This window comes from Tympanuchus pallidicinctus, unplaced genomic scaffold (assembly GCF_026119805.1).
Source record: "Tympanuchus pallidicinctus isolate F22 unplaced genomic scaffold, pur_lepc_1.0 scaffold6, whole genome shotgun sequence".
NCBI classification, from domain to species: domain Eukaryota; kingdom Metazoa; phylum Chordata; class Aves; order Galliformes; family Phasianidae; genus Tympanuchus; species Tympanuchus pallidicinctus.
In genome coordinates, this window is record NW_026294780.1 from 3,053,450 (window position 1) to 3,075,435 (window position 21,986).

The 21,986-nt window shown below is 35.1% G+C and overlaps 1 protein-coding gene across 9 annotated transcripts; it reads left to right on the plus strand.

The window, feature by feature from the left end:
- Window positions 1-2,458: 2,458 nt before the first annotated feature.
- PNPLA4 (patatin like phospholipase domain containing 4) lies at window positions 2,459-21,363 on the plus strand. Of its 9 annotated transcripts, none has more exons than XM_052705764.1 (9): window positions 2,459-2,479; window positions 3,640-3,930; window positions 4,818-4,944; window positions 8,366-8,550; window positions 12,922-13,016; window positions 13,180-13,315; window positions 14,892-14,957; window positions 18,854-19,006; window positions 20,469-21,363. In XM_052705764.1, exons 2-9 carry the CDS (start codon window positions 3,772-3,774, stop codon window positions 20,598-20,600), a joined length of 1,053 nt encoding a protein of 350 aa, XP_052561724.1. In that variant the 5' UTR covers window positions 2,459-2,479; window positions 3,640-3,771; the 3' UTR covers window positions 20,601-21,363. The 9 variants fall into 9 exon arrangements, with proteins under 9 accessions (XP_052561724.1, XP_052561721.1, XP_052561722.1 ...); XM_052705761.1 differs by lacking the exon at window positions 2,459-2,479 and adding an exon at window positions 2,589-2,987; XM_052705762.1 differs by lacking the exon at window positions 2,459-2,479 and adding an exon at window positions 2,589-2,718.
- The last annotated feature ends 623 nt before the right edge of the window (window positions 21,364-21,986 follow it).

The window sequence follows — 21,986 nt, forward strand, 5'->3', positions numbered from 1 at the left end:
AAGAGAGCTATTCAACAGAATACATAATTTCAAAATCCATATAATTCTGAATAATGCATGGAACATCTTTGTCAGTAATAAGGCTTTCAAATTAAGTTTTACTCTCAACTGATTTTCTTTCTGTACCTTTTCATTTCTATGTAGGACTCAAACTGTGAAATAAGCATTCACATTCTTACTAGTAGAGACACATAACAGTAGTCCCACCACTAATCAACTTACTCATGCTAACCAAAAATGTAACAATATAAAACCATATTCTCAAGAGCTTCTTTTGCTGCTGTAGCTTGGCCTGCTAAGGGAACCTTCAAGTAAGCTGTAATTTAAACATACTGGTGCTTCAAAATACCTGTACTGTCAAACACCACATTGCAGAGCCAATGAAATTTTTATATAACCCATGCCTTTATATAACTCAGGACTCACATATGTTGGTTTTTTTTGGTGTACTTTAGTCTTAAGTAAATGGCAGAGTATTACAAAGAACAGCAACAGTTAAAGGAACAAATAACAAAAGGCATGTATTGTGCTATAAAGTGTTGAATAAGGATGAATTTAACTAAGCATCAACAAAGGGCAGTTAAGTGAGATTCTGACACTCTGAATGTAAGGGTCCAATCTATTCCAGTTACAGAAAACAGAAATAGAAAGGATGGAGTTTAAATAGGGAGCTGAAGAAGTCTTATTTTTACTCTCTCTTAAAAAGTCAAAAGAGATGCAACTGCTGCTACATTTGAGACAGACAGGTCTCCTTAACTCATTACTTGTTCCTCCTATGCTTGGAATTGATTAAAGGTTTAATTCTCACCAATTCAGTAAACTTAATCTACATCACTAACTTTCCAGTTCATTAATAGATTAGACATGGAACAGAAATTTCAGTTCAATTATTTAGAATTAATCTGTACACATCTGGACAGTTGAGAATGAAAAGGGTCATCCTGCTTTTTAGTGACATTTGTACTTGTCAAAGCTGTCATCCAAAGTATCACTTCAGATGTAAACATGGTCTCTTAATGTCTGCTACAAATTAGAACTTTCTCTGTATTTACAGCAAGATGTTTTTTTCAGTACCAGGCCTCATCTGGTTTCCTCATCTGTAGGCTCACCCTGTCAGCAGGAGGAAAGAGTGCAGAATGATAAAAAGAGAAGAGAAACCATAAGATGGTTTGGTTGCTGAAATGCAAGACAATCCCAGGATCCTGTTTTGCAATGATTTCTTTGTGTGTGCGTGTATGTGGAAATGTGCTGCAAGTCATTTGCTGTTGTTGCTGCTTCCTCTTCTTGTTCGTACAAAAATATCTGAGTAAATTTCAGTTTAACATAAATTCCCAAAACAATAAATCACAGCACAGTCTGTGAAGTTTTGAAGATCTATTCCTTAATAAAAGGCAAATAAAATAATGCTTTACGCACAAAGCCTTTAGCATAACTTCTGTCAATTCCATGGAATGTGGTCCTTTTTAAATATTCTTTTACAGATCAACATTCATATGAAAACGCCATATATCCATCTTCTGGTGAAAATTGGACATTTTCACTTAGGAATGTCTGTATTGTTCTAATGAGAAGGATAATTAGTGCCACTGATTATTTTAATTATCTTCCTCCTTCCACAGAAGCAGAATTTAAATTTATATCTTGAGAATGCACACTAGCTATCTCACAGAAAAAGGAATCCAAAGTGACTGATTAGATTCACAGCAAGCAGTTCCAAGGACTCTAATAAACAAGAAGATACACTTTCAGAGAGGTTTTCTAAATGTTGTTTTGCAAGCTTGCGTCATACTGAATACATCTTTTTCTCATACAGAAGAGCAGCACGCAAATTGATGTCTTCCAATGTCCAGGCTCATGGTTGTGTGTCTGTCCTAATACCTAATGGTCTGATAATATCTGGTAGCTCCTGATAATTACATACATACATCACACAAGCTGCTATTTTCCTGTGATTTACTTCTCAAATGATACTTTTTCTCCCTGTCTACATTCTGCTGATCTATCTTCATTATAAGTTGACAAGGGTGACAGCAGGTTATGTCACAACGGTGTCTGTAGGCTCCACACAAGAAAATATGCACTCTATGTGATGATCCCATGGAGAAACCACCTTGTAAATTTTTATTTTCCTATCTGCTACTTAAGAAAAGGCAATTAAGCCACTGCAAATCTGAGTATCTGAGTCTGTTGGAAAGGAACGAGGGTGAAAACGGTCAGTTTAAAGAACGTGTGCCTATTATGTGCATGTTCTGTTTCTGTTCTGGACGAAGCAGCACCGACAGCGGTACTCCCGCAACGACCCGCGCCACGCCGCGGCGCCTCTCCCGCCAGCACATGCAGCACAGGGGCGGTGGCGGGGGCCGTTGCCATGGTTACCACCCTTTCGCCAGCCCGACCGCGCGGGGGGGGGGCTCGGAAGTCTCGCGAGCTTTGGCGCGGGAGGAAGCCGCGGCGGGGGCGGGTCAGGGGTGGTTTTGAGGTGCTGTTCGGGCTGCCCGGGGGCAGCGGGGCTGGCGCGGAATTAGGGAGAAGTGGGGCTCCCTGGGAGCCGATCTGAGGGGTGGGGGGGCGACGCTGCTCTGTGGCTGGCGGGCGGGAAACCAGGAGAAATGAGTTTAGTTTACGATTGGGAACGAAGCGGTCTGTTGAAACACCGGCCTTCTGTCTCAAGTCTGCAAGCCTAAACGTCTTAGCGACTGTTCTCAGCGTTATGGTCGTGTGCGTTGCCGCTTGGCTTTCTGTTTTTATTCCGTTTAAAAATTATATCTCACTGTTTCGGCGTTGCTTGGCTTGTTGATAGCGCGTTTTTACTGAGCGTGCGTGGAGAGTGCAGCGAACAAACGGCGTTGTGTGTGCGCGTCATCTTACAGCACACGGGGTGACCTGAAAGGAAAACATGAAACTCACGGAGTGGGATTACGTTTGAAGCTGCTTGTTTAGCAATGAGTTCCTGCCCCCTCAGGGCTGCGCTGTTCCATTTTGCCCAGGTAGACAAAGCAGTAGGCTGGCTTATTTTTCATGCCATGTCCATACAACAGTCAAAGTCTTAATGGATGTAAGCCAGAATTTGAGGTTGGGATGTGTGCAACACTTCAGATACGCAGCCCTGAAAATTACAAGGCTAAACAGCATGCCTGAGCAATTCGTACTGGGCTCTGACATCACTGCCTGTCTTTTTCTTTGTTTATTTTGGGTTTGTTTTTTTTTTTTTTTTTTTTTTTTTGATGAACAACAGGTTTGAAGTCACTAGAACAGTCCTTACGCTTTTTTTCAGCTGAAGTAGAATGAATGACATGTTCACGTTAATTATAAGGAAGGTTACGTTCGTTTGGTTCTCTGTGTTTGTAATTTTAGCTCTTCCTGTTTTTGAAATGAACAATTATTTTCATGGTGGTAGACAGCACAGTGCTAGATGGATGCAGAGAGAGAGAGAAGGAGCTACTGAGAAAAGGTTCTTACTGAAGCTATTTCAGTCTTACAAATGATCTTGTAAGACAGCTGTGTTTTAGATTGTGATCCCTTGAAAGCTGAAGCTGTGAGGGGAACCTTATTACAGGATCAGAGTGTACAGCCACCTTTCAATTGCATGTGTATGCATTGTTTATTTATTTATTTAAATTTCTTCATATTTTTAAACAGGTTACCTTGAAGAAAATTCTGCGTTGCAGTTTTATGGTGTCCAAGCAGCTCATCTATTGATACTTAGTAAATCTGTAGTAAAACATCATCTGAGCTTGCCATCATCTGGATCCAGAGGTTACTTTCAAGAAAATGTGGACTGCCAGAAGTCTCTGTACTGCACCAATACAATTACTTGAGTTGAAAGAAGGCAGATTGTGCAGTTCCATTCTTCTGAAAAACCAGCAGTTCTGGACTGGAATTCTAAACTATTGTACCCTAAGAGCACCATATGGCAGAGCTAAATGCCAGGTAAGTATTTATTTCCATAGTGTTCTAGGTAGAAGTGATAAGCATCAATATACGATGTTGGTTTCTCTTTCTTAATAACCTATTTGCCTAAGTGTTTTTTCTAATCACGAGTATCTTTTGATGCCAGTAAGAGGCATCTCTATGATACAAAGATGCCTTTCATAACTAAAGGTGAAGCTGCAGGCAGCAAGAAGTTTCAGGAGAACCAGTGTTTTAATATGATTTTTCTGTGTGTGTGTGTGTCCTGTAGTTCTAAGCAGAGAAGGAGAAAATTTAACTTGTTTCGAGTTATTCTCTAGGCAGTACAGAATGATAACTGACAGAACTAATAAGTGGTGAAAGTCATTTAGTGAATAATAGGAGCAGAGTTCTCTGGAAAATTGTCTTTACTAATTCAGTATTCTGCAGAGGGCAAAAAACTGTGCTGTCTGTGCTTACCAGATTGGGAAGAGTAGATAAAAATGCATGAATTTGGTTATTAAAGAAATATGTGGATATAAACAGAGTCAGTGGGAAGAGACACAAAATTAAGGCTTGTCTTAGAGTCTTGACCATTCCAAATTGTAATGTTTATCTTTTTCTAGATGTCTAATTAATTTAATCTTTAAAGTATATATTACAACGTATAGCTTATAAATAGTCAAACTTTCAAATAGTTTAATAAAGGCTAAAGTATTATGGAAAATTCTTTCAGGTGGTTATATGACTATTTATAGGTCTATATAAGGATTGAAACTGGATCATCACTGTTGTCCTTTTTAACCCAGGCCATCCTATGATTCTATGATAAACAAGCTTTATTTTATTTATTTATTTATTTATTTTTTCCCCTTATATGTATTCTTTATTTTGCTTTTAAATGGTAATGTTTGATTGTAATGTTTTAGGTTTCCAAGATGAATGAAAACCAGTCAGTAATAGATACTGCAGTTGCTATTAGTGCAGAAGGAAGTAAAAGAACTTCTGGAAATAGTCCCACTGGAGAATATGATGGAAAACAACACACATTAGAAGGTATTGAAACTTTTTTCATTATCTTAAGAAGTGAGCTTTTCCTGGCTTTTCTAGACATCTTGTGTTAATGATCAAAATGATCTAAATCATGAACTTGACTGTCTGAAATCATGTGTTTTGTTTAATTTCTTATTTTAAGGGAATTATATGCAACTTCTATAGCTTGTAGGCACTAGTACAGTTTTCCTAAGAATCTTAGTGTCTACTTAGATTATGTATCAATTTTTAAAATTATTATGTTTCTTTTTTTTCCATCTGTTCAAACTTATACAGTACTTATTCATTGTTGCTGGATATATGCAAAACTTAGTTTTGCCATTCTCCTGGCAGCACTGTAACTCTTAATTAGAACAGTTTGCTGAACTGGCTATCATTTTGTGTGAGCCCATTTTTGGCTGAGAAAACAATCTATTGGGTATTTACTGAATGCTAATGTCATGTGGTGCTAGCGAGCACTTTTTTTCCCTTTTTATATAAATGAAAGAGTATTGAACATGTGAGTGGTGATTTTTAATTTGGCTGAATTTAAGATTATCATGTCCCTTAGTAATTACAAATATGACCTTTATTTTAACAGTGCTGCTTAGCTGAATAGTTCTTTCCATACCTTTGCTTGCTTTCTCATTCCTAATAACAAATTTTCAAATGTCCCAATATGCGTCATACATAATAACTCAAAGTACTTCTGTGCTTCAGGGTGCTTAGTCATTCTCATTCTATGTATATTTAATTTTTGTTTCAAAAGGCTTTCTAGTCAGTTGCTTAGGGCATTTGCAGCTTTTGTTTAGAAACAGGCTGACAAGGACGTAGTTATGAGTGGTTAAGGCACTGAGATCATAAAATGTTTATATAATTAGATTGCTCAGGAAACAAAAGTATGAAAAATTATTTCATGTTTATACCAACTAGGAAAACAGTAATCACGAAAAGTTATGTTGTAACATAACACAATTCTTCAGTACAAGCTCCTTATATGGCTTTCCTGAGATACAGTTGATTGAGGTGCAACTGGGTATAGAGATAGATGATTCCCTTCCAAATATTTTTCTCATCACCAATTAATTCTTTTTGCAGATGTGAGAATCCTTTAAAAAACAAATCCATGTGGTTATACTTATTCCTGAATGCTTTTGCATTACCTGTGGAGCTGGGAGTTCAAGCAGCCCCAGTGTCCAAAATTCTTATATTTATCTGCTCTTACATTATTTTTTTTTTCTTGTAGGCAATAGAACTATGCCTATCCCTTTAGCCAGTTAAAATGTTTTGAAATATGTCATTCATGTAAGATGAAAATATTTTTGGACAGTAGTAGCAAGAATACTTGCTTTGTCCAGTGCAAGTAATATTTCTACAGTGAATACACCATCCAGAGCTATGCTGAAATGCATTTGCACATCTTGTAAGTTGCACTGAATTATTCTTATTGGCTGTTATTCTTAACAGTTTAGCCATATGATAATTTTTTAGTTAATATCTCGCAAAGAGCAAGAACTTCCGTTAAACAATCAAAGAATATTCTGAAGTCTTGCATGTCACACCACTTTTAAGACAAGATTTCTGCTGTTTACCCAGGTGAAGAAATGGTCTACGTTGAGATGTGACAGTGTTCTCATTTGTGGTGCTCTGTTAGAAACTGGCAGGGAATAGTCATATTATACACTTGATTACATTTCTCCATATGTCTCTTGAGAATTGTTATAACCCTGCTGTTCCTTTTGATCAAAGAGCAGTGATTCACCAGATCATAAAAGGAAAAGAATGTTTGAATCATACTGTCTTTCAAATGTGCCATTCTAACTTGCGAATCAAGTACTGCCATGAAAAATTTGTAAGAATCAAAACAAATGAGACAGTTTATATTCATACAAAGGTGGGTATGTTGGTTTCCCTTCTCTGATTTTACAGGACATTCATCTAGTGCTGTTTCATCTCTTTCTCTTACAGAATACTTTACAAGGTGAAACAACGTAGCTTAACTACATCTGTCAAGCAGATAGTCTCTTACAGAACGGTGACTTTTATTCATCTGAGTCATATTTGTAGGATAACTGTTTTCTTACAGGTTTCTTGTTGTGGTTTGATTTGTTTCTCTGTATGTGTACACAACTGTTTTGTGGTGTTCATGCTTGTTAACGGATATGGAAATGTTCCATATGTGAAGGGGGATAAGGCATGGTTAATAAGTTGATAAACTACCTTATCATAGTGTGGTTCAGCAGAATGAATTGTCTTATAAAACAGTAAATGATATGCCCTGATGCCATGAGATCTCTTTTGCAACAGAAATAGTAATCCTTCTGTTTAGGCAGAGGGACCCATTAATGGTCTGATTTTAAACATGGTATATGTAAAGCAGTAATGTAGCATGTCTTCTTCTCTTGTGGTGTAGAAAGCTGCTGTTTTCCCACTACTTTAATTTCTGAGCTGAAGAGGCAACTTAAATTAAAATCTGTTGCTATATGTATGTGAAGCTTCATCAGTACTGACACTGTATTGTCTCTAAGTGGTTTCTAAAAGAAAAATTTCATCAGCTATGCCACCACAAACCAGAACAATCAGGTGTACTCCTGAGTGTACTGATGTATTCAGTCCCATTCTTACTGATTTGTATCCAGATACAACAACTTTGTATTTTAATTCAGCATGGACAATGTCCGTGTATCTGTGCAATATAATGGAGAATATCTTGCTCTCAGTTTTGTAGTCATTTTCAGAAGAGCTAATAGAATATATAGCTTTGTATATATGTGGTTTATTTAAAATAAACCACCTCTATCAATCTGAATTCTGTGCTTTTTTTCTGTACTTGACACCTTCAGATTGCATTCATGCTTTTATGAGCAAACTTTTGCTTTGTATTTATATTTTGCCTCAGTGTTTTTATATTTTTTAACAGTAATGTGTTTGCCTGTTTCCTTTCTAAATAAGGAATGACTTTATGTAGGAATTTATCTTTTACTAAATACTAGTACTAGTAAGTAAATGAGTTCCAGAGATGAAAGATAAAAATTATTTCCCTAGAGAATTCTACTAGATTCAAGGTTGTATGCATAATGGAAGCATGATGATATTTAGTGTTTCAGCATCCGTTGACACTTCTAAGACACTACTTCTGTATTTCTTTGATGAGATGGATGAAAATGTGCAGATATTTTATATATAGAAACATACTTTTATGTCTTGATTGAAGAAGGAATTTGTGCTAAGGAGCGTTTTAGAATGATTGCTCTCAGGTTTGGAGATGCTAAACTCAAGCTAATTGATATATTGGTTAATCAAAAGTGCTTACTACTCTAAAGTAAACAGTTTTTTAACATAGATATTATATATATGTTATGTATTCTTTCCCAAAAACACAGTTGTAAGTTGTAAGACAAAAGTAACTGATCCTCTTCCTGACTGCATAACTTTATTTCCACAGGAAAAATGAAACATGTCAATCTGTCATTTGCATCGTGTGGGTTTCTGGGTATTTACCACTTGGGGGCAGCAGCTGCTCTTTACAGGCATGGTAAGAAGTTACTGAAAGTTGTGAAAGACTTTGCAGGAGCTTCTGCGGGATCCCTGGCTGCCACTGTCTTATTAGCAGTACCAGAAAATATAGAGGTAAATTTATAAACTCATAGGTGTAGGACATAATCATCTTCAAAGATTATTTTAAAATATTTAAGTTTAAAAATTTTTGATTTTTAGAGGTAATGATAGAGGTATCCTTAATTTTTGACCTTCACCTTGCTTTTTGTAAAGGAATAGGACTCATGTGCATGTTTTCATCAGCAAAATCTGTGAAGCGTGGACAAAAACCCAAGTATTTATGCAAATGATGGTGCTCAGTTTATGGTATAAAATTGTGTGGACTGTGTATTTAAGCTGTGCAATTACAAACTTCGTGTCTGAATGTTGAGTTACATGCAACCCGGTGTGTCAAAATATATCTGTGTTTTACTTATTCATTGTACATGACGAAGTTGATCATTTTTTTTCTTGTCTGTAGGCAGACTGTTAAGCGGATGTGTAGCACTGTTCCTTTGTGGAAGGATATGTAAATGATGAATGACTCTGTCCTTATAGCCAGAGCACCACACACAGGCTCTAATTTTCACAGGCTCCTTACCGTTTGTTCTTGATTAAACAACTTCAGATAGGACATGTTTTAGACTCAGTACAATTTAAAACTTAATAGCAATAGCTGCACTGTATGCCAGGGGAGAATTAGCCCTCACAAACTTTTATTCTAGCATGTCACGTAGTTGTTAGTCCTGCTGTAAGGCCTTTGATACAGTCTCCCACAACATTCTTGCCACTAAATTGAAGGGATATGTTTGATGGTTGGACTGTTAAATGGATAAAGAATTGATTAAATAGATGCATCCAGACAGTTAAACAGTTAAGTGTCCAAATGGAAAACAGTAATGAGTGCTGTCCCTTATGGGTCTGTATTGGGACCACTTCTTCTTGACATCTTTATCAGTGTCATAGATAGTGGGATTAAGAGCCCAGTTAGCAAGTTTGACACTGAGATGAAGTGGTGTAGTTGTTACATAGAGACAAGGGGCTGATGGAGTGCATCTTTTAGCGAAGGACATTGTGACACTGGTGGATGAAGAAGTTGACATGAGCCAGTATGTGTGCATGCAGCCCTGAAAACCAGGTGTGTTTCAGGCACACATAAAAAGAAGTGTGGCCAGGAGGGAGATGATTTAGTCTCCCGCTCTCATGAGACCCCACTTGGAGTACTGTATCCAGATCTGGGATCCCCAGTACAAGAGAGATTGGGACCAGTTAGAACAGATTCAGAGGAGGGCTGCAGTAAATATCACTATATCTAGAACACCCTGCTGTGAAGAAAGGCTGAGAGTTGAAGTTGTTCAGTCTGGAAAAAAAAGAAGGTTCCAGAGAGACCTCATTACAGCCTTTCTGTGCTTAAGGATGGCTTATAAGGAAGACAAAGAAAACTTTTTATCAAGGCCTGTAGTGACAGAGCAAGAGGATGCAGTAGTAAGTTAAAAGGGAATAGATTTAGACTGGATGAAAGAAAGAAAATCTTCGCTATGAGGTTGATGAGCCTTTCTGAGAAAACACTGTTTTCTTTTTCTAGTTTTGTTTTGCTTGTTTTAAGGCTTAGATTTTGCTCAGTTTAAGGCTGCTTTTCCTGCTGTGCCCTTAATGGCTTTTCTTTAATGTACTTAGAGGAGTAGGCCTTGCTGAAATGTTAGTAGTCCTTTTAATATTTTTAATTATCATAAACGACATTTTTGAGAATGAGGGAGAAGACTGTTGGATAACTTTTTTTTTTTTCCCTAAGTTCCCTTATGGTTCAGTCTAACGAACATTAGGTAAATTTCTCCAGCCCTCTCTGTAAATAGTTCAACATCTTTTGATTTGAATATTGTCAGCCCAGATCACATGTTGCTACTGAACTCTTTGTTTTGCTATGATACAAGCATAACTTGCAGTTGGCCGTACTTCTGTTTTTTCTGTCTCTTAATAGCCAGCTCTTCTCTGGCTTCTTTTTACCTCCACCCCTGCAAATGGTTTCTTTATATGACTCAATATTAGCAAAATTCCATTCTGTTGTCAAGATAACACTGTATGTTACTTGTTCAGGTGTAGTCTGTCGTTTCTAATTAATAGTTCAGTTTCAGTTTCGCTTGGTGTAATACTTACCTCTGCCCCTGATTTCTTGTATGGTAAGCACAGCAGCTAGTTTTTTTGTTTGTGTTTTTTTTTTTTTTGTTTTTTGTTTTTTTGTTTGTTTTTTTTTTTTAAGCCCAAGAAAAATGTTTTTAATTTTTTTCTAGGCAAAACATTTGTTTCTAATCTGATTCAACGTAAAATATGTTTTTAAGTCAAAATACGAGAGGAGTTTTTGATTCTGGGAATTAAGCTTATATCAGGTTGGATTTTGCCCTGACAGTATCATTTTAGCATAAACTGAAGAATGTGTCATGAACTTTTTACCCCTTCTCATTTTCTTAATAACTTTTAGTCACTCTATTACATTGCTTAACTGTAAATTGAGAACTCTCTGGGAGTTAGTCAGAAATATTTCCTAATTCTTAGGGCATGTAAATAAGGACAGTGTTGTATAGTGAATAGAAAATACTTAATATTTTATTTTTATTTAAATTTCTACAAAATGTTCATATCTAGATAATTATTACATTAATGAACAGCATTTGTAATTGTTGAAATATCCACAAATATAACTCTGACATCAGGTAGATTTTCTTTTCTTTTTTTTGGAATGATGGCTGTGTTAGATAAGCTATAACTAGGACTTGCTCAATCTTCTGTTCTCAAACCTCTAATACAAACTTTTATGAACTAGAAGAGAATGTAATTCTGAAGATTTCTCGTCTTGACTATTGTTAAGATGTAACAGCTTGCAAATGCATTTCTGTAATATCTTGGATTTTTGTCACTGTTGAAAAGGCATGGGACTTCAGAGTAGTAAGGACAGATTTTCATACATATGATGGCTTATAGAATTACATATGAGTACCTATTTCTTTCAGTAGTATGTGATCATGTTAGATGTCAAGTTTACTTAAATCAATAGAAGTAGTTACCATTTCTAAACATGTTCTCAGTCACTATTTGAAATTTAGATGCCCTGTTTAAAGCTTCTGACACTAAAAATTATAAATAATTCATAGTTTCAAGGAGATGTGCCTTTTGACAGCAAGGACTGAGAGTCTAGGAATATGATCTGTTCTTAGCATTTAGATGGAAAGTAGTTTTGTGTTATTCACTTAGATTTGCTGTTGTCCAACTCCTTTTTACTCTTATTTCCCTGTCACTTCAGTTACTTTATTAAGGCACTTCAGTTACTTTATTAATTAAATTTATTAATTAATAATCCTAATTATGAGATGCTTCTATAATCTGTAGCAGTTTGGGGATTTCTTCTGTCCCCTTAGAGAGAGGCCAAGGTGCTGAAGGTTTGAATCACTGTCTGAATATGCTTCTTTCTTGTGGATTTACTACAGAAGCCTTGGAATAAACTGAAGGCCTGTGGCATGTAACTGGTTTTATATATTTGAATTAGATTCAATGGTGAATGAAGTGCTGCCTAGACTAGAAGTGAAAATTTAACCTATGTGTAATGAATTAGTGGCCATTGCTGTAAGAGATGTGGAAGTCTTAATTTTTGCTAGTATTTTTGATAGATTTACTAGTAGAGCATTTAGAAAGTGGGTGCAAGATCTTAATTTCTGCATTTTATGGGTTTATGAGTTGTGGTGCACGCTTCAAGCTATTTGTTTCACGGTAACTAAAACTAAGCATTTAAGCTTATGTAAGAGAGCTTTTCTGGCTGTAGAATCTACAGCCCGGTTTTCTGGTCTTTTTTTGTTCATTTGTCTTCCATCAGTTGTAGTAAACATAGTATTTCATTCATTAAATGTATGTCAATAATTTTTGTTTTTTATCAAGGAGAAATTATGATGTTTTTAATGCTTACAGCTGTCTTAAGATACTAATGTCTGGTTTTAATACAAAAGTAGTCTTTAACTCCTTTTACTTTCTTAGTGTTTACCTACTTTAAAAGGTGCTTGGAATACGAATCTTCATTTCTGGTAATGGTATGATCCAGAGAACTGTTTATTGAGCAATAGTAATACCTAGAAAAGTAGCCTTGAACTTTTCTTGTCTGACAGAATAGTATGTTTGGGAGGTTTGGCTTTTTGTTTTGTTTTGTTTTTTCTCCATTTAAATATATTTGTTATTAATGAATTAGAGATCTTGTTACATATATTCTCTTACGAATTAGTTTGTGTGACAGGATCAGCAGTTTATTAAATATATCTTGATGCAAACCTCTCCCACGTGGGAAAATATCTTAGTTTGGCCTTGTAGGTTGTTCTTGATTAAAGTGTTAGCTGTTAGTATGGTCTAGATACCACAGTTGAACTTACTTTCTATAATGAAAACTATGATGAAAGCATCTTTAATGGTGAATATTTTAATTTTCAGAAATGTCAGCAGTTTACCTATGAATTTGCGGAAGAAGTCAGAAAATTGGACTTTGGTGCAGTAACTCCTGGTTACGATTTTATGAAAAGACTTAGGTACCGATCTCAAAGCATCTATAAATCATTTCTGTGTGATGCCCTCTAAGTAAAAATGGAGAGTAAAACATATGGTTTTTTTCATTCTGTGGAGAGCTTTATCCCTCAGTGTAGTTGTAAGATTTTTACATGTGAATAATACTCAGTGCTTTCTTTATTCTAGGGAAGGCATAGAATCTATTCTTCCTTCTAATGCTCATGAGATAGCTGAGAATCGGCTCTATGTGTCCGTTACTAATGTGAGAAATGGGAAAAATTACTTGTTTTCAAATTTTGCCTCCAGGGAGGATCTCATTAAGGTAATGATTTTGCATAGTTCTGCTTTAAATAAAAGTAAATGATTTTCTTCAGTGCGTAAGAGTGTTATTATTAGGTGTATAATAAATATTTTAATCAAATAGTCACTGATATTACAGTGCTGCTATTTAGGTAAACAACAAGCAGAATTTGATTCTGGAGATTTTGCTAAAATTTAATCTGTGTCTTTCATTTGTTTCAGAAGTATTACATTGTAGGCAAGGCCTTTATAAAAATAACAGGATAGCTGTTAATTACCAATAAATGGTTGGCTGTTTTGTAGGGGAGAATAATATAAATAATCCTAAAGTTTTATAACAATTCTGTGAATCTTTTTGTATCTCTTGATTCACTGATATTCACTTAAGTTCAGTTGTAAGAGGGAGTGAACAAAAGGAATTCCTGTCTTGAAAATAAATCCCAGTACTTCGTGGGGAATAGACATAATGCCATATTAAGTATCACACATAAACTATATTTTAACCATTATAGCATATCTTTTATGGCCCATCTCTTCTCTTTTGAATGCTGTTTTAAAAATCTAGATCAGGATTGTAAACATAAATGGGTTTATGAAATGGTAGGAGGAATTCACATGCACGTAAAGGAAATGTTCCTTCTAATAATCGGTTGTATTGTAGTGCAGGATATAGCAGGAAAAAAAAAAAAGGAGGAAATATAATAAGTAGGAAGTTTTAAGGAAGAATTCCTTTTTTTTAACATTTTTCTGGATGCTTTGAGGGTTGGGGGACATTATTTTACTGTTTTGTCAGGGAAAGGGCCTGTTTCTGAGGAAATGTTTCCATTCTTCAAAAGTAGAAGACAAAACCTTTATGTTTAAGCTCAGATAAATACGTGGTTCTTTAGATCACTAGGAATAGAAATAGGCAAGAAAAAGTGTGAGGTAAAGCCTTAATTCAAATTTGTATGGAGCGAAAAAGTGCTTAACACTGAAAGTAGATTAGTTTGTTGTAAAAATGGATACAATTCTAGAGAGACAAAAACAACAACAACAAAAAAAAAAAAACCCCACAAAATAACAAACTTTTATGTTTTTTTTCCATAATCTCTATGAATTATTTGCTTGTTTGGACCTGATGGCCTTTTGCCATTTTGCTCCTTGCGTTTCTCATTCACCCTCATGCATGTGGGCCAGATTTACCTGTACTGAAATATTTGACACATCTGACATACCTGGAATATCTAGCTACATACAGATCCCATATCTAGGTAGCTCATTGGGTTCACAAACATATACATAGATGCACATGCACAGATTCATAGATATTCTTAGGAATGGATAGAAAGGTATATGAATATGCATACCATATTTCTGTACGTACCAGAAGAGGTGTCCTTGTCTAAAATAAATCTGAAAACTGCTCTAGACAGCAGCTTGTAGAAGAACAAGTAGTAATTTGTTAATACATTAATATAATGTATTGAACTAATGAATGATGTGCATAAATGAATTTCCAGACTATTTATAATGTTCTGAATATGTGCAGGAAAATATTTATTGGTTCAGAGTTGCCTTTTCTTCACTGTTCTTCTCCAGTTCTTCTTTCTTTTATCTAGGTCCTGCTAGCAAGTAGTTTTATACCAGTATATGCTGGAATGAAGCCAGTCGAGTATAAAGGAGAGGTAAAGTTTCACTGTGTTTAACTATTTTTTTTTTTTCCCAACAACATCCTTCATTTATGATATAATTGCCTGATCTCAGAGATGTCAAGTGGGAGTTGCAGTTTAGTTCCAATAACTTTTTTTTCCTATATAAATATAATAACATTTCAAGAATAATTTTGTTTTGGTTTGTAATTATTAGAACAACAAAAAAAAGTCTTTCCAAAAAGTGTTACTACTTCCTTTTCGTTCATCATACACGTCCAAATTCTGCATTTAGCATATCTTTCATCCACGCACACACATGTGCACACACACACACAAAAACACAAAAACAACACTAGTCATTCTAACATTCATATCTAACAGTTATATTTCTGTTTAGGGACTTTGAGTTCCTTTCTGATGTCAGAAAACTTCTCAGTTTTAGAGCTTAAGGGGCACACATGGATGTTTGTCGTTCATTCTGACCCTACTCAAAGGGGAGTGTCTTTGTTAAACTTCGTACATTATTCTTTCAATTAACAAATTGAAAAGCTGGATCAGAGATCTGTCTAAATTGACTGAAAGAATATTTTACTGGGTGCACACTGCTATTAGCATTTACCAAAGTTCTGTGGTATTTACTGAAATGTCTGCAGCCTCTTAGTGAACAATTCTCATTCCTGCCTGGCTTTAATGTTTTGCATTCAGAAGTTAAGTCAGTGATGTATCAGGACAGCTAATTCTGTTATTTGAAAGCTGCTTGTCCTTACCAAACCCTCTTCTACACTCACATCAGATGTATCAAAGGTACTTGAGAAGGAGAAAGAGATTGCTTTTACTTTTATTTGTTGGAATGGATTAATTCGGGATGCCCAACTTTTCTCACAAAGTCTACTTGTGGCTTGGGATTTATTTATTTAACTATCTATTTATTTATCTATCTATCTATTTATTTATTTGAAATGACTATTTCAAATCGAAGTGAAAGTGACTACTAGTCCAAAACACTTTGAGTACTGTGAGAGCAAAATCTTAGAAGCTGTATTGCATTTCCATGGATTGGTGTAGTGAATGACAGGGTGTGGGTAGGTAACTGGGCGCCCAGATATTGCAGAATAGAGCTAAGCATATGGAACAGGCTACGTATGTCACCTGCGTGCACATCACCAAGTCATCTGTGGTGGGGATAAATGTGCTAAGTTGCATGTTAGCATAGTTACCACATCAGTCTGTTCCTAGCATGTTTTCTTCTGGTTTGATAAGCCCAAAACTACCCTGAAGCAAAAGGATGAAAGCATGTGTAATATAAAGAGAACATCTGAGAACTTGGCCTGCTAGTGATCTTAACTAGACTGGGCTACATTTTTGCCTGGATCAAGTATTTAAGATTGTCTGAAACTGCACTTCCAGTGGTCTTGTGCTATGCAAACTTGGACATACTGGCTTTTGTTAAAACAAACTTTTACTAAAAGCAGCGAGACACCTTTCTTGTGTGTGATGGGCAAAATCTGCTCCAAGTAAAATTACCTTATTTTGAGTTAAGTTGGTGTCCTCTGAATGCTGGGAAGATTGATCTTTGAACTGAATAGATGTCCCTTAGTGATTGAGTGACTGTTACGTGATGATGAAGCTGTAGTTTCAGTCACTGTAGTTCTTACAGGATGCCTTTGTAAAAGTTGCCTACTGGTAATGAGTAGATTCCATTAGGTCCAGTCTCCATCTTTAGCTTCTGTATTTGTCTTGGTTTTCATTGCATATTATTTTAGAACATTTTCTGTCTTTGGACTGTACTTACGTAATAAAGGAACTTATTCAGAAGTTATGTGGAATTTGCTTCGTCAGCTATGAAGCATTTTTGATGAATTGGTTAATAGAATTGCAGGAAGCTGGAGCATTGCATCTGTTTGTTTTCACGTGGAAATATTCTGGTTTTAACTGTAACACGGAAGACTTTGGAGCCAAAATATTTTGATAGAGAAATAAAAGTATTTTGATAGAGATTTCTATCTCTAGATACTCTGATAGAGTTTCTCCCAAGTTGAAAGAAAAAGAAATGCTACAGAGAGTATCATTCAGGAATTATGTAATTTACACAAGATAGTGCTTAACAAAAGGAATTGCTTTTGTCTCAGTAATGTTTTCAAATTTTCAAAGAACTCTTTAACTTGTATTAAGGGGAGAGGGAGGAAAAAATAAATAATCAGAATTTGTAAGTGTAGAATATCTTAAAGGGTGTAAAAAGACTAAGCTAGACTTGTGAAAGGGGTTAATAAAGTCTTGTATTATGATATCTTAAATTTGGCCTAGATAGCAATTTCACAGTTCTCGTTGTAGAAATCAGAATTTAAAACAAACAAACAAACAAAACTTCAAAATTCAGGGATTATTGTATATAAATCAGCTATCTATGGCCAAAAATAAAAAGAAGCTCAAGAATAGATTAAAACTGATAGACATTGGTGTTTCAAGGTGCATCTCAACTTTACTCACAGTATAGTACAGTAGTACTACTGTAATGGAGTTTGAGAAATCTGAAAGGTAGTTTTAGATGGCTTTTTTATACCTTGTCCTCTAAGGCAAAATAATCTCCATACTTGTCTAATTTTTTGTGGAAAATGAAGGAATTCAGTCGAGAGTCAAGCTCTTAAAGCTGATTATGAACTAATAGGATAAGAAGGGTCATATTTATATTGAATATATACATATATCTGTAGCTTACATTTTAAGCTAAGGAGCATAAAAGAAATTTGAAATGTCAGATTTAATCCAAGAAAGTGAAGAAGTGCGCAGTTGTGTGAATAAAATAAACAACAACCTGATTCTTGCTGTATCTCCATATGAAAAGGTCTTAAGTCCATCAGGTATCAGAAGATACGGAAGTTGACAATGGAATAAGGCGCTACTGACAATAAAATCATCTGATTGCATGAACTCTAACATGGCACTGGGGAATTAAGAGGGGACTTGTTTTAAGTGAGAGTGAAGGGTACAGCTAAGAACGGTCTATACAGTTAAATCATGAACCTCGGTGATTTGAAGGGCTTCCAAAGGCCAGACATTGTAACCTGAAATTACACTTTCTGTATCACAGTTGTTACACAGAATGCAAGTATCTTTCCAATAGTATGAAGAGAGTTTAATTTGTATACCATAAACAACTTGCCAGTAGCATATTTTTTTTTTTTACTGGGGATGGCTTTTTTGCTGCTTTTGTGACTAAATTCCTGTAGCATTTTCATAAATTTTGTGAGAAAACTTTCATTATTTTAGCAATTTTATTGTGGTCACGATACCAGGTAGACTCAACTCCTGTAGAGGACTTGATTTGTCTGCTCCCTCTCAAGTACTGTGTGTCCAGCTCCTTTCCACCTTAATCATCTATTTTCCAGCTGTTGCTGTTTTGTGTTGCAGTTTTTTCAGTATGCAAGAAAACAAGACATTGTAGGAGAGATGAAGTTACATTTGTTTTAGTTGATGCAGGCGTTTTCCCCTTCACATGGACATTTCCCAGCTCCTACTTTGCAACAGATTAAAGCTTATAAATATATATGCTGTGTGGAGTGGTTCAGGTGTAACAGTAATGATCTTACATTTTCCTTTGTCCCAGAGAGTGTAAAAATATACTTTTTTTTTCTCAACATTTTGTTAATAGATCAACTAAACAAGACTTACTCACGTGATTAAAAATATTTAAGTGTCTGGGAGGCTTATGAATATGTTTCAGCATTGTCAAATGCTCATAAACAGAATGCTATGTGCATTGTCTGTTCATAGATTTTAATGCCTGTTATACTTCAAGTTGCTTATTCATTGAGAGGAAAACTTTTAGATTTCCACAAGAGTGCTGTAGAAGAGGTAGGGACAGAAAAGATAAGCATTCCGTTATTATTATATTGTTCTTAAGCTATTTTGAAAATTTTATTTTGCAGTAGAAGTGGGTTGATGGTGGCATTACCAATGGCCTCCCTATCTTGCCTTTTGGACGTACGATTACAATTTCTCCTTTCAGTGGTCGATTAGATATCTGTCCACAAGATAAAGGACGTGTGGATCTGTATGTTAAATTTGCAAAACAAGATATAATGGTGAGTTGCTTGCTTATTTACTAACTTCAGAAGAGGAAAAGGTAGTTGAGCAGTTTGTACTTATTTTAAGCGTTTATTTTTTGTGTATAATTCTTTCTTATGTAATATTTTTTGCATTTTCTGTTTTGCATACAAAAAGTAAGCTTTTCCTTAGACACGAAAGAAAGAAAAATCTAGTAAAAATTTTGCCAGAAATGTTGAAAAGCTTGTATCTAGTACAAAATAGAGCAAATGTGTTGTAGGCTGTTCAATCTGCATAATCTAGACTTGCTATAGTATCAGCTACTCCTCTAAAATACTGGAGGGAAACTATCTCATCTGTTCATAGTTGTTAAGTCAGCTGCTCTGAGTTTAAAATACATATGTAAGTTCTATACTTGAAATTATATCCAATGACTTGACACTTTGTTGCTCAATTGAGCTCATGTTAAGATTTTAAAACCTGTGACTGCAACACTTTTCCAGAAATTTTGTTAGATGTTATAGGAATGCTTATGTAGGCCAAGGCTGATTTTTATGACCTTTTCATTGTTAACATTTCTGTTCAGGCTTTTCCTCACAAATTTTTATTGTAATATATTGCATCCTTTGTTATGATGGAAGAAAATACTGAACAGCAGTAGATCTACCACTATTGCCCAAAAAACTTTATTAGAAAGGAAAAAAAAACCAAACTGGTTAGCAACAGTTGCTATACTTTTTAAGTGTCACTTAAACTGTGCTTAATATGTTTTCTTAAATTGGGTGAAATTAATGATCTTTAATGTTCTAAACTGGGCCAATTTCTAAATCTTTGTAGTCTTTCACAGCATTGTAGTACTTGGTAAATGATCATAAAGAATGAGATTATTTACCTTACTGAAAATAAATGTGTAACTTTCTTTGTATTTTTTTATTATTGCTTATGTCCAATACTTAGTTCATCTACAGGAAGAAAATGAGTTGATGAGTGGAATAATTTTGAGAGTAAATTGCAGAATTGTCTTGCTTCTGTGGTCATCCAAATGCAGACTTACGTAAAATCTCAGGCAACATTTTAGACTATTGTTTTTGAAATATCTTTGGCTTTTAGAGCTGCAAAAATGTGAAATAAATAGAGTACATGACTAAAATAGCATTATTTGCACTAGGAAGTGATAAAAATCTTTTCTTGCAGAAGAATACGTGTCAGCTACTACTGTCTGAGGCAGTTACTAGTGTGTTTCTGCACTTAAACATTTCAGAAACTCTGGGCAGTTTCACAGTCAGCTTGTCTTAGAGGTTGTGAATTTATTGGTGCGTACACAGACTATTTGTATAAGTTTGCCTTGATTTTCAGCAATGTGCCTGAATATGTGATTTACTAGCGTAGACAGTTTTAAAATATGCTAACCTAAACATGTGACAGAACATATAACAATACTGTCAAGTCTGAGATAAGTTGCTTTCATAAATCAATTTCTAGCACCTCTCTCTTTTGCAGTTGTCTTTGGCCAACCTAGTAAGACTTAATCAAGCTATGTTCCCACCAAACCAGGAGAAAATGGAATCACTGTACCGAAATGGATTTGATGACGCTGTACATTTTTTACTAAAAGAAAACTGGTTTGAATAGGCAAAACATAAAAAATAAAACCTGATGGCTTTCAAAACACAGCTATAGACATTCTAACTCAAATCTAAGAGGTTGTTATCACAATTTCTGTTTATTGAAATAAAAAGTCCCATTCGGAATTGCATCATCCTCTGCCAGGAAAATATCAGCTCCATTCAGAAGACCTGTATAAACTCGTCTGATTGAGAACTGTACTTGACTAGTATTTGGCTTGTTTGAGAACATTCAAGTTTTGATCTGTTTTGCTTCAGAACTGGACTTTAAAATGGCAATTGTAAAAGCTTCTGTTACCGTAATTATACAAATTTGGAAGACTTTTCCAATGTTATTTGAGAGACTAATCAGTGTTGTATCTGTATTCCTCGCTTAATATAGCAGTTGTGCATGCTCACAGAGTGCAGTATTGCTAATCCAGTTTAGTACTTAAAGCATTTTGAAGGATCTGAACTCTTAGCTCTAGCCACAAGAAATAAAACATTTGCACTTTTGATAACATTTATTTTTTTAAACATTAAAGTTTTTGTGCTTCTCAGTGAATGCACTTTCTCAATTAGAAATACTATTTCAAACTTTTGTAACAGAATTGTGATGTTTTGTGTTCACTAAAAATATCTTGTACAGTGGAGTAGTTATTTTTACTGTGTTTTCTTCTGCTGCTAAAATTGAATGAACTTATTTTCTTGAAACTTCTGTGAAGAACTTATTTGTAAGTTTCTCAGAATGCTTTATTCATAAAATAAATGTTTTATTACAACCTGATAAAGTGCCTGGATATAAATTCTTTTACCATTCACCTTGCAACGATTTCCTTAAATGCAAGTTCAAAAATTTTGGTTTTAATGCCTAAATTCTAAAATCAACAACTACTTAAAAGCAAAGCATTTGTTTCTTAAGTGTACTTTTTAAGATGAATTCTTAATGTTTACAAAAATTTGAGATTGAATTATGTGTAGCACTCCTCCAAAATAATTGAAAATCTAGGGAAGTGAGTATTGCAGTTAAATTATACATATTTTGTAGCTGTTTGAAGGCCTCTTAGTGTAAACAACATATTCATATGTAGATGATATCAGGATAGGATTCATGTGGTAGGATTGAATTCTGTTGCTGTTTTTGCTAGAAAAAATAATAATGCTTTGCATCAACATTTTTAGATGCATGAGGTTCTGTATTGCAGTGAAAATAGAATATAATTTCCAGATACGTAGGACTCCAGATATGTAGGACAGCATTTCTACAGGTAGAGCTGAAATGCTTTGATGCTACAAAGACACTTGTGCCTTGCTTGCCTTCATTCTTACTTACACAGAGGAGAACTTTTAACACAGATAGAAATAGTGAATAATGCTATTAAAAGATTGTTGGAAACTGATTTGCTATAGCCTA